General features: G+C 38.8%; 1 protein-coding gene across 1 annotated transcript in view; it reads right to left on the reverse strand.

Moving 5' to 3' along the window:
- Positions 1-1437: 1437 nt before the first annotated feature.
- SLC22A23 (solute carrier family 22 member 23) overlaps positions 1438-13600 on the reverse strand; it is a 92982-nt gene continuing 80819 nt past the window's right edge. The window contains exons 7-10 of the mRNA XM_026715086.2: positions 12341-12573; positions 8882-8914; positions 7689-7812; positions 1438-2235 (exon numbers count right to left, since the gene is read on the reverse strand). Coding sequence (XP_026570871.1) covers positions 1878-2235; positions 7689-7812; positions 8882-8914; positions 12341-12573 — 748 coding nt within the window. The 3' untranslated portion in view covers positions 1438-1877. The remainder of the gene's footprint in view (positions 2236-7688; positions 7813-8881; positions 8915-12340; positions 12574-13600) is intronic.

Raw genomic sequence — 13600 nt, forward strand, 5'->3', positions numbered from 1 at the left:
ATGGCTGGCTCAGGAATTCTAGGAGTTGAAGTCCACAAGTCATAAAGGGGCCATTGTTCCCCACCTCTGATCTACACAAAACAAGTCTGACAGGAGAAGGAAGAAAATATATGAAGAAGTCAGCAGACAATATACAGAAAGAAAAAAAGAAAGTGAGAAAGAAGGGGCATAACAAGGAGGGGTGCACAAAAGTGGGTCCCTAACACTTTACCTACAAATGCAAAATATACATCAAACAAAATGGCCACCAAGCGAAGAGCTCTACACATCACCACATTGGCTGCTGTGATTTAAAATGGCAGTCATGTTGGCCAATCGGTCTCATGATGGTGATGTTAGTTTAAAAAGAAGGGAGTAAGAATAGTTTAACTAGCCACAAGTACTGATCTCCTTGCATGAAGATGACTTTGGGTGACTCTTGCCTAAGAAGCACTGTTGAAACTGCCAAGGCTTGAGCAAGAGCAGGGGGAAGAGGAAGGAAGAGATGTTCTGTTTCATTAGCTTGCTGCTCTTAAACACAGCTGTTGCAGGAGCAGCTGAGTTTCAAGAGCAGTTACCTTCAGGTATACTTAGGACCAGGGAGTTAAGAATCTGCTTTCAGCCCCAGTGATCATATGGGTCTTGGCTTTTATTTATCATAGGGTAAAAAAAAAAAGAAGAATCCTACAACAGCACTTTGGATTTTGTGTTGGTGCACTTATGGCAGCCATTTTGTAAGGTTTCTGTAGTAAAAGGGGTAGCTGGCTGACAGTATATGCAACCTAGAAAAATAATTACCTTGGATGTCACATGGAGGGTGCTCCAAAGTCTTCTTAAAGAGGCATTTTCAATCGCATTTTTGCCTATATTTTTCCCCCTAAATTTGATCTTTAAGTCATTGCACTCATCCATCAGAATCATCAAACATTCCTTAGAACAAGGAAGATGAGGTTGTGGCTGCCTAGAATCCCAGCCCATGGCTTCTGGGACGGCCAGTAACTATTTTGCCATCATTTTCCCCCTTCTCAGCTCAGAAGTAATTTTCTAAAAAGCATTACCTATTTCTTTTGAAGTTAAAAAATAATTCTTGATAGTGTTTATTATTGAGTGTTTTGAAATGGCTTCTTGTTCTTAATTAGCAGGCATTTAAAAGAATCATCAATAAACATCTTTCCACTTAAAAACCCTATCCATTTAACCTCTTCTTGAAAAAAAACACCTCCTTGTGCAGTGCTTTTTGTTTTTACTGTAAACAGCAATTTACATGTGGATTCCTCAACTTCTAGATTAAGAGCTGTTAAAAATACCCTACGGCTTCTGATCCAAACTTTTCTTTCTGCTACTTAAAACATGATTGGAATTTAGCTTTACGTGCACACTTTCACAGTAGGTAGGACTAGGAGGTTGGAAGGAGGAAATATTAATTATCTGGAGAGAAAAAAAAGATGATTCAAAATGTCAGTAGCCAACAAATTCATTGTTGCAGCAAGAGATGCCTCATACCCCTAGTAAAAACAAAAATGAACAATAAAGTGAAACCAAAACCATACCACCTCGTGATTTCTTTCTTGGAATGGCTGCTTTTCTTGAGAGTAACATGGCTTCATGTTTATGGTCAACAAGAGAAGAAGAACAGAATAAAGTGCTTTCGTGGGGAAACTCAACAAAATAAATAGAACTATTTCATGGCAGGAAAAAAATGGACAGTGATCTCCAGCCAGTTTTTCTGAAAATACATTTCCCCCCATAACTGTGCCCCAAAGCAATTTGTATCCCCATCACAGATTTCTAGAAGTGGCTTTAGCAGCAGAGTCTAATTTCCCTGTATATTCATCCCTTCTTCTCAATGCTTTGTAAATCTTGGACGAGAAGCAAGCTAAACGCTCCTCCTCTTCCTCCTACATTGCTTTCATCCCGTTGGCAGTGACAGTCTCGGTCACTCCATCATTTACGGTTGTCGAATCATGGAGGCCAGAGTAATCTTTAAGTTCAGAGTTCGTCAGCAGCAGGGGCTGCTCCCCCTTCTTATGCGGTAGGAGAGGCTGCCGGGTATAATGTTCACCATCTGGAATGTTCTCTGGCAGGTTCTGGTTTTTGCTCTCTGGCAGGAGGAGAATGCAGATGATGCAGATGAGGGTGCAACAAGCAAAAATCACATGGTGGAGGAAGTAGCCTTTCTGGTTGTGAAGTTCCATGATGGGTGCTGTCAGCATCCCAAAGCCTGCACTAGCCAGGACGAGGCCAAGGCCACCACCCCTGTGGAAGCAAGCATAATTCTTCAGTATAGGCCAATGGTCCATGCAATCATGTAATAACATTAGAATAGCTGCCCTTGAGCACCTGCTTTCATGGTACAACCCCTCCTCCTTATCTCTGAATGCAGCTACCTTGTTTAATACTTTTGTTTAGTATTAAATATATAAACAAATATATAAACATGTTTTTAACAACCAAAAACTCAACACAATTTGCAACCATTGAAGGATTACAATAAAACGATAAGAGGAACACATATGGAACAGAACCCTTTAATTATTTAACTGAATTATAATAATGATGGCAATTAGTCATCACAAATAATTTTCCCAGCATCTGCCTGGAATATAAAAGTCGCCCAATTATATCCTTGACCCTAATAGAAGCCAAGAAACTAGTCCTCTTACTATTGACTTTTTAATATTTGGTTACACAGTAATGAGAGAACCAAAGATGCACCATAGCCAAGTCTGAGGACTTATCTACATTTGTTGGTCTCCTACCAAGGTTGGCATTGGTCATAAAAGTAAAAGGAGTAGCTGATTGGCTAATAAGTGACAATAAGTGACAACAGTTGACAACAACAAACAGTCATGGAATCTAATCGTTTCCTTCAAGAAATATTTTGAGACATCAAATGAATTTTTTACTCAATAAAGTCTTATTGTGCCAAGCCTTTGCTTAGATGTTTAATACTCTCTATCCCTGTGATTTATTGTATATGTATACTTCGCACATATTTGAGTAAAATGCACAAAAAGCTGAACGGTTGGATATAGGTGAAAATTACTTCATAACTCGGTTCTAGCAATAATCAGCATTACAATGACGTGTTCCGCTGTCTGCTTTAAATCTGCATTTATCATCAAGTACAATCCAAAAATAGGTAAATATATTATTAAAACTATTAGAATAACTTTAAATGCCCTCCTCCCTCTTTCTGTGTATTTATGTGGGCATGCTTTAACTATTTTTCTATTCCACAGATCAATCTTTGTTTTCTACCAAAAAGAAAAAAAGAAAAGAAAAGAAACCTGGAACTTATGTAATTCTTTGTTTTATCACTAGAGAGCAAGCTTTCCTCAAATTTATTTTATAAGCACTATAAAAGCAAGGAGTTGGGTTACTGGAAAAAGATATACTGATGACAGGCTTCTTTAACCAGCATGCCTGCTCTCCTTTCACTCTCATATTTTAGATGCACTATTAATTTGAAAGTCCTTCAGGACCTATCATTTTTTTTTAAAAATGTTTCTTTTAGCTAATGAATTAAGTACATATGAATGTGTGCAGACCAATGACAATACTGGCCTGGATCCAAATATAACAAATGCAATGACAGATGGTTTAATCACATAGCAAACTCTCACAGATTTCTAAAAAAAAATTTTTTTTCCTAAGTGTGACTCTCTGGATTTAATCCATTATTCAGAATAAAACCATCCTTTGATCAAACAGTGGAAGACAGAACAATTTCTATCCACATTTTCCATACTATCCATGAATTCAGGTACTTTTGTTATGTCCACCTTTACCTATCTTTTATCTAAGGTCAGCCTCCAAAGATTTCTTTTTAAGGAAGGTACCAAATAAATGTATCTGCTGTTTTCTCCATCTTTCTTTTATCTCTCTGTAACAGTCCTCTTGAGATCAAGTGATCACACTCTTTCAGCTCCTGAAATTCAGTCTGTGGAATTTATTATCCACTGACTTCTGGTAGTGCTTAAAATCAGGAATCTGTACGAATATATTGGCTCTGTAAGGATTCTAAGATAGGCTTTTTTGGGGGGTGAAAAATGTTTTTACTTATATATTCACACTTTAGGGAGTTTCCAAAAGCTGCTCCTATATTTTCATGAAATATGCACATATACTTCAATGGAATATGAATGAGAATCATTCCCAAGTAATTTCAGGGATTACTCTCTCACACATTCTGATTGCTCTCTCTCTCACTCTCTGAAATGATTGGGAGTGATTCTCCTTCAGCTTCCTTTGAATTTTCTGCTTGTCCTCTTTGCACAAACAATAAAGTAAAGGACAACATAAATCCAGGTTTTTCTATCCGGAATGAAGAGAGAAAATGTGATATAATGATAAAGGTGCTGGACTAGAAACAGGGAAAGCCAAGTTCTGGTCCTCCCTTAGGACAGAAGCCAACTGGATGGCCTTGAGCAATCACTCTCTCCATACAAACCAGCAAACTGCATGAAAAGTACAGTCTTTGTCACAGCACACACTGATAAGCTTCACTGAAACAATGAGGCGAGTTCTTTCAGTGATACTAAGAAGAAAAACAGACTCTTAGAAGAGACAATTTCAATTCCTACCCCGACCCGTTTGCCCAGATTCTGATCTGGGTAAGGAGATTGAGAAATGTTTCAAATGGGAAAGGCCCAGCTTCTTACCACCTGTACCCTCACTGAACCTTTTTCTTCCCTCATAAATATCTCATCCTATTGAAAAGAATTCTGCTTTCAGTAACCAAAATACACAGTTATTCCACACCAAAAAATACTACAGGAGATTTAGGGTGTTCACTTTGCGAAGTGTTTGGACGCATATCTATTATCAGTCCTTTGTAATGTGGAATTAGGATTCTTCAGAGATGTTTAACTGCTTAGCAGCGAGAAGCTGGAAAAAGCAACCAGACTTGGTGGATTGGCATTTATCTCAGGAGTGGGGAACTATGGCCCTTTTTTGACTTGTGAACTTAGTTGCCCAGAATTCCTGAGCCAGCCAAGTCATAAAGGAGCCATATGAATGAATGAAACTGTATTGAAGGATCTCTCCACTTCTCTTTACAGCAGGGGTCTCCAACCTTAGCAACTTTAAGACATGTGGACTACAACTCCCAGAATTCCTCCCAGCTTTGCTGGCTGAGGAATTCTGGGAGTTGTAGTCCACAAGTCTTAAAGTTGCCAAGGTTGGAGACCCCTGCTTTACAGTTCAGTTTGAAATTGTTCACAACATATCTTTTCTTGTAACAACACAAATTTTTAATAAATGTCAGTAATTGCCCCTCCAGTCAATGCCTTTGATTTTTGAAAGCTAAAAGTGTTTTTTATGAACTTATCAAATTTAGAGCCAGTGAATTATATAGCTTAGGAAAATTAACAGGAAACATCGAGACTCAGAAATACAATTTTAATGACACTGGTTCATTGTAAAGAATAGCGTATTGAGAAGATTTTATATTGATTCGATTTGAGTTATCCGTTCTTGAAAATCAAACTGGGTTTATATTCTAAAATAAACCTAAAAATATTTTTCTAATAACCTTAGCAAGAAAATAATTTAATATTTATGCCCTTCAAATTTTTTCTTTTAACAACAGAGCTAAAGGAAGCTTAATCTTCTCCCTTCCAATATTAATTCAATTTACTACAAAGTTATATAATAACAGTATGCAAAAAATTGTATATCTATCATCTCACTAATATTTACAATGCCCCGTAACTACAGTGTTCATGATAGCAATACAGATGCAAAGTCTAATATAGTTTCTAATATCTCATTTGCCGCAGGCAAAAATAACAGCAATAATACATGTGTTAATGGTATTGGAACAGCTTACATTCTGTGACAATACCTTTAGCACAGCCACATTTACCTATCCCGGATCCTTGGAAAAGACTCGATAGGTTGATAAAAATGCCAAATCCAGTCTGAACATTTGGCTGACTGCGTGACAAACAACAACAATAATAATAGTACCGATATGAGCAGGAGCACTGGTGCTACTTGAAACAATGCATGCATTACAATTTATTTCACTATCCTAAATTTTTGGGAAAGATCTGATAGTCAAAAGTACTAAACCCAGCCAGAGATATCTGGAGGGACAAATAGACTGAGAGGAATGATTGGTCCTGGAATGAGAAAACTCATCATGGCCAATTCATCAAGGCCAACTCACCATGACCAATTTGCCATGGAACAATTCGCTGCAGGACAATTCAACAATTCAACTTAATGATTTAAAATAATTTAAAAATTATTTTAATTTTTCTCATTCCCATTTAATTTTTCCCTCCTTTGGCATTCTTTCTTTAATGCTTCTATTCCACTATTTCTTCGATATTGCTGTAACTCTTGTCCCGCGGCAAATTGTCCTGCAACAAATTGGCCATAGCAAGTTGGCCTTGGCAAACTATTGTAGACCACACTGTTCCAATGTCGCCCAGATGGGCTTACTGCATATGGGATGACAAGGTCCTAGGTCTCTCTCCAAGCCTAGACAGTCCCTCAACCACTACACCACATTGGCTTGCCTTCAGTGAAACTTCCTCTGCAGATTATAACCACTAGATCAGGGGTCTCCAGTTTTGCTGGCTGGGGAATTCTGGGAGTTGAAGTCCGCCAGGCTTAAAGTTGCCAAGGTTGGAGCCCCCTGCACTAGATTATGCAAATTCTCACCAAAGCTGATGGTAGTCACAAAGCACCCGGCAACTGCCATCAAAACCTGGACAGACCATTCAACCACTAGCAATAAAATTATGAAATCCACCTTTATTTTATTAAAAAAATCATTATATTTTTGTCTAAGGAGCTCAAGCCATCACATGACCCTCCAAGAAACAATGTCTCCTGCCTTTCTTCTTGCAACAACAGAATAACTCTGCAAACTATATGATGGTGAGAGGGAGGGGTTTTTTAAATTTAAAATGTAATAATAAGAGAATATTAGGTCAATATATGCAACAATTTGATTCCATCATTATGAATTGATTAAAAGTGTACATATTGCTTCTTATGTACACACTCCTGTAATGGTTGGCCACAAAAGTGTAAAGAATAAAGCCAGGTAAAAAGAACAATAGTGAGCTAACTGGACATGCCAAATGTTTGGTTTGCCAATATTCTGAAGAACCCTATGGCATGGAGAAGACCTTTTAAAAAGAATATGATTGTGATAATCCCTTCAAAATCAGCATTTTGATTGGACTAGAAGACAAGGACTAAGGAGAGACAGATTAAAATTTCTATTAAACAAAAATGAATATTTTTATTCTTTTTATATTAAGCCTGTTAATTCATTGATAACTGAAAGCTTCGGTATTCCCCAAGCTCAAATCATTTTATGACACTCAAAGAGACACTGGGATAACTATGTACACTGACTGGAATATAGATTAAACAAAAAGAAAAAAAGAAAAAAAGAAAAATGCAGAGGACAATTGGAGAATAACCACAATCATTTCCAATTATAGCAAACAGCTTTCCTTTCATTAGATTTAAGGATCAAAGTTACTGTATGGACTAATCACAGGTGGTATACAAAACAACAAAACAATGTCCTTACTAGTTTTTGGAACTTTACATAACAATCATAAGACTCAGTTGCCCCAAATGTCTAACCCTAAAACTACTTGATCGGAGGATCAATGTCTATTTAAGGATGGAACTTCAAAATATCTTCTCTTCCTAGAATGAACTCTTTATTGAAATACCTTATTACTGTTGGAGTGATCTCTGCACAGAAGAATACACTCAGACTTCCAACTGCGTGCGATGAAAACATCCCCACGATGGAAAACGCAATGGAGAATTTGTCCTTTATGGTGTCACTCATACCTGTTTAGAAACATGCAAATATGTCATTTGCATTCAGCTCTCAAGGACTGGCAGCTCCCTGTTCAAAGTGCCCCTCTACAAACTACAACTGCGGGCTCTTGTACACATTTAGGAGAGTACAATGAAGAGAAAGTATAAGGCAATTTGAGGGCCATTGTGTATGTTCGTTTGCCTTTGTGAATTGGTGCCTTTGAATCAGTGTTGATTGCTGATGACTGCATGGACTAATTCCTGCAGTTTGCTTGGCAAGGTTTTGGAAGTGGCTTGCCATTGTCTTCTTCCCAGGCTTGAGAAAACATTTATTGGCCCAAGGTCACCCAGCTGGCTTCACGCAGGACTAGAACTCACAGTGTCCCAGTTTCTAGGGCAGCATCTTAACCATAGCACCAAACTGGCTCTCTTATCTCTCATCTGAAGTATGGAGAGATAAACCTGCCCTTACCAACCATCCATGGCACTGAAAATAAAAACGACCTCCCATTCTTATGTAATTATAATTAGTCTAAAAGAGAAAAAAACAAGACCTTGTTACACGTGCAGATAAAACATGCCTTTGGGCTCAAGAAATAGATATTCCCATGCCATGGAAGTCAAGGCTGTGCAAATTTAGGAGGTGGGGCTGCCCAAGGAAGTGCTCCAAAAAGGAGACACAACCAGGAGAAAGTCTAAACTTGATTCATTTAAATTTACATTTGATTAAAATTAATTACACATTAATATTACAGATATTGTAATTATTTCCCATATGTCTGATATTTTCCCTTGTTTTGTTACCTGCACTTTTGTGGGAGGTTTTTTTTTGGGGGGGGGTGTGCCTTGACCAATAAGGTTTCTGCCTGTTCACCCCGATTTAAAAGTATGCTTGTTGGGGAAGTTAAAACACAATAACAATAGATATTAAATGGAACCAATGGACAAAGCTATGCTGAAATAAGGGAATAATATGGGTGAAATAGGATTTTCTAAAAACTGGCTTATAGTACTTAAAATGGTTGAAATGCACCCCCAGAGCAAAAAGATTCAGTAACATTAATTAAATCACATTTTAAAACTGGTTTGGAAACGATACCTGAGTCTGGAAGTTGACTATATTTTCCTATCACTGGATTCCAAACGATAAGATGATTAAAACATGGGAAACAGAAAAAGAAGAAAGAACATATGAAGGAAAACACACATGCAATTGCAGTTGTTTTAAAAAATTACAGTGTAGAATTGCTCCTCTAACTACCTCAGCACATTTGTTGTTGAACGATTTGATAAAGTAGAAATACATCCTTTTCCCAGAGGGCCTGGCCTGCCGTTAAATCTCCAATTCCCAATAAAAAGATAGAATTCTAATGAGACGATAATAATGATGCATAATGGTGAAGGATTACAGGCCTGCAAGGAATGCAAAGGCTCAGCAAAAGCTTTTATATTGGTAATGTAGGGAAAATAGAAAATATTAGACAAAGATTCAGTATTAAAAAACCAAACTCTTTCAAAATTTTAGGCAAGTGTCACTGGAAGGGACCTCCCACAAAATCTTGTTATTGTAAATATTAGGACTCAACCCTTCTTGAATGCTTAGATGTGGAAACCTGATCTCCACTTTTTTTCCTGTTTCTCAAGACATCTTTCGGTTATTTCAATATTATTTTATGCAACGCTATATAAAATTTTACAAAGCTGCTTTGCTGTCATTTGTATTTATATGAAGGTAACATTTCCTTGGAGTTAAGCTTGACCTGTGTATCTACATGGATAATATCCATGCAGTTGAGAAACAGAATGGAAGTTATTTGTTACTGTCTTCTTCCAAAGAAAAGTTTCTCTGTCTACCCTATAGGCTGAAACTCTCTAATGTTCTTCCTTCCATGTATGAAATGTCTACAATCCTTCTTAGCTTTTGAATGCCAAAAAAAATCATCATTTTGCATCTGCTAAGAGCTGTATGTGGTATGTTCAAAGTTTGAGGGGAGGCATAAATCGCATGGCGCTTCTGCTAGAATAGGCCTCTCAAAAGCCTGGTGCCATATTTCATTATATCTGTCATCGTCAGAATCACCTGATCGTAACAATCTCTTACTAAAAGGCACACAAGGCCAACATTAATTTAGGCTTTGAAAAGGGAAAATAGTATTGAATAAGAAAAAAATAGATGGTTATAACTAGCAGTTTTCATGGCATAAAACCACAAATACACAGGGCACAACTATAAGTTTATAATTTGGTCTTTCTCTCAGAAGGAAGCTTTTGGAGTGTGTCAGCGCATTGCATGAGCCTTCTAGCTAGTGGAATGTCAATATATTGGCTTATAAGGTGGTATCCAGAGATCCTAGCCTGCATAGAGTAGCTTGCCCTACCTGGGGTAAAACTGGCATTTGTGGTACCCTGACTAAAATATCTAAACCAACACCATGACCAAAATATCTAAATCAACACTGAGATATGCAAGGGTAGAGATGCAGTATTTAGTAATAGGCATTCTGATGTGAAGAATGAAAGGCTATCAAAAGAAATAAAAATGGCTACGTATTAAAATGTGCTTCTGCTTTGTTATATCTGAGAATAGGATATGGTAGGGGTGTCAAACTCATGTCGTCATGGTGACTTTTTCCCTCTTCACTAAACTGGGTGTGGGTGTGGCCAGCATGTGATGCATCTGCCTCACAGGCTGGGAGTTTGACAGCCCTGGGTTAGGGCAAGGGAAACACAATGTATATTGAAGGCAGTGGAAATAGAGTTCTTAGCATGCATGTAAAAGAAGAGATTGAGTCAGGGTTGAGTGGGTAGTGTCTGAATGTGGATTCAGTGAATGAGCCACATGACAAAAGTATGCTGATGGTTTGGTCGTGTAGAGAATGCAAATCAAATCACAAAAGAAATATATAAAGTGTGTCTGGATTGAGGGCAAAATGAAATCAAAGGAAGTCATGCTTACATGGAGTTCAGAAAAGAGAGGTGAGAAATTTCAGGAGCAAAAGGTAATGTATGAAGAAGTGAATGGATATGGTAGAAGTGTTTGCAAAGATAGAAAGGTATGGAAGAATACAGGGAACGCTGTCGATGTACAATAATTTAACTATGCTTCCCTTTCTTTTCTTTTTCTCATAATTTGCATATGTGTTGTTTAATAATTTATACTCTTTTCCCCTTGAGCTTTGTGTAATTGGTGCTTTCCCCAAAGGGTAAGATATATATGAAAATGTGCAAATGAAAATGTGTACGCATAGGAAGCAAATGGAGAAATCAGAAGACTAAAAGGGCCTGGTTTGTTTTGCCAGGATGAGATCCAGTCTACCTGTTATTCACACTCCAAGGTGTTAGAATTTTCTGCCTTTAATTACAACATCTCATGCTGGTTACAGTGTGACTTCCTTTGTAGCACATGGATAACTGCCTCAGTAAAACAAGACGACGGTAGTCTCCATTGGAGAAAACTTGATACAGGTAATCCTTGTTTAGCCACCACACTGAACCTGGCAACCTGATTGTTAAGTGAAGTGGTTGCTCAGTGAAACTGTAACTGTGGTTATGATGTTGCTTGTGTTTTCCTTTGCTTTACTGACGTGCAGAGGTTGTAAATGCTAGATAAATCATTTTTCCATCCCTGACATAACTGCAAGCAGTCACTGAATGAGGTAGTGGGAGTTATAGAGCAAAACAGCAAGGATGGCCCAAGCAAGACTGCATAATGCCTGATACAGACTGCTAAATACAGTAGCCAGCTGGATGCAAGGCATTCTTTACTTCAACACACAAGCAATGGGCTAGCCTCCTCCATGCAACTAATGGCTAACGTTGACTTAAAAGATCCAAGGTAAACTGCATAGTGTACAGCACTTCTAACCTCTAACACCCACTCCTTTCTCCAGCATCTGTCACCAGAGTCAGCTGCTTCACTTTGCTTAATGACAGAGCCTTTTATAGCAGGGGGTCTCCAACCTGGGCAATTTTAAGACGTGTGGACTTCAACTCCCAGAATTCCTCAGCCATCAAAATGAGCTTTGCAAAGGAGCAAAGCTGGTTGAGGAATTCTGGGAATTGAAGTCCACATGTCTTAAAGTTGCCAAGGTTGGAGACCCCTGTTCTATAGCCTTGCTAGAAGTTAAATTGGGAAGATGGGGAATCAACTACAACAGGGGTGTCAAACTGGCAGCCCGCGGGCCGGATGTGTCACACGCAGGCCACGCCCACCCCAGCTCCGTGAAGGGGAAAACCATCGCGAAACGTCATGTGATGGCAACGCGATGCTGCGAATTGGACACCTGTGAACTACAATCAAGAAGACGAAGTAATACACAGAGACTATATTAAGCTTTGGCAAAAGAAAGGTCTAAAAAAATGTACAAATTTACATTGTTCTTTCTCCCCCCCCCCTTTTATTCATAATCAGGGCTTCTAACTGCCCATTGTGCTGGTTCTCTTATCTTTGCTACCTACAACTAAGGGTCGTAATCAACTGGAAACCCTGCAGTAATCTGAAAGTCAGGGCTCAGCGAATCTGAACTAAGCTTTGCAACAATCCGATGCTGATACTCACAGTTGAGAAGGCCCAGTTGTAAAAGAGAAGCGAGTGCAGTGAGAATCATGAAGAGCAGGAGCCCCCCTCTTCTCCCGAGAAAACCAACCACTGGGCACATAGCCAGGCAGGATACCAGCGTGATGCTGGCCATGGTGTAATAGTCTGCATAAAAATTGTTGGTGAAGGACATCTTATCTTCATGACCCATCATACTCTTTGCAAAGCAGTGATGTATTCCATATCCTGTCAGCCTGTGGGAGACAACATGAGACAAATAACAGGAACCATTCCTTTTATGACCGTATGCTAAATGATTACTTAAGACTATCATGTGGGCCTTAGCTCAATCCAGAGGTGGTATTCAGCAGGTTCTGACCAGTTCTGGAGAACCGGTAGCGGACATTTTGAGTAGCTTAGAGAACCGGTAAATACCACCTCTGGTTGGCCCCGCCCCCATCTATTCTCCAGTCCTAGCTGATTGGCTGGGTCTTCTTTTGTTGCCCTGCACAGGAGAATGGGGCTGGAAAGCAGGTTAGTGTGGTGGGGAGGGAATGGGGATTTTACAGTATCCTTCCCCTGCCATGCCCACCAAGCCACACCACGCCCACCAAGCCACACCCACAGAACCATTAGTAAAAATAAAATGAATACCACCACTGGCCCAATCCCAAAGAAATAGATATCCTTTTTAAGAATCATGGGGGCGGGGAGGAGAACCGTGAATGATGTATTTCTCCCATTTGCTTGGATTTCAGGAGAAAATTTAGCTTTATCATACCAGAATTGTTCTAGAAACATTAAGGAGAGCTTGGTATGTGGATCTCTATATGCCAAGACTTGGCACGCAAGCTACAGTGCCATTCAGTTTAAACTGCCTACATGAGAAATCTCTTCCCCCTTGTGGAAAAAGACACCGTCACAATAACTAAGCAACATGCTACAGAAAACTGTACATGAATGCACTTGGTTCCCAAAGATTTGCTTAGATTCATGGTGGAACAATAATTCTGCTCAATATATCTATATTGTTCTGCCATGAATTTAAGCAAATCTTGGCATGGAACAGCTGCAATTTGCAATTAAGTAGTACCTGGTAGGAATCTTTTTTTATCTTCAGTGTCTGATATCTGCTGGTATGAAACACCCAAAGCTGTGAAAACCCTTGTTAAAATATACATATTCTGAAACATGCTTAGGTTATGCAGATAAAGTGAGCTGCATTGTACTCCTCCTTTCCTTTAGGGAAAGAACAAGGAACGGTGCAAAATAAAGAAATCA

The sequence above is a fragment of the Pseudonaja textilis genome, chromosome 3, assembly GCF_049901715.1.
Source record: "Pseudonaja textilis isolate UNSWEBS1 chromosome 3, rPseTex1.2, whole genome shotgun sequence".
Classification (NCBI taxonomy): domain Eukaryota; kingdom Metazoa; phylum Chordata; class Lepidosauria; order Squamata; family Elapidae; genus Pseudonaja; species Pseudonaja textilis.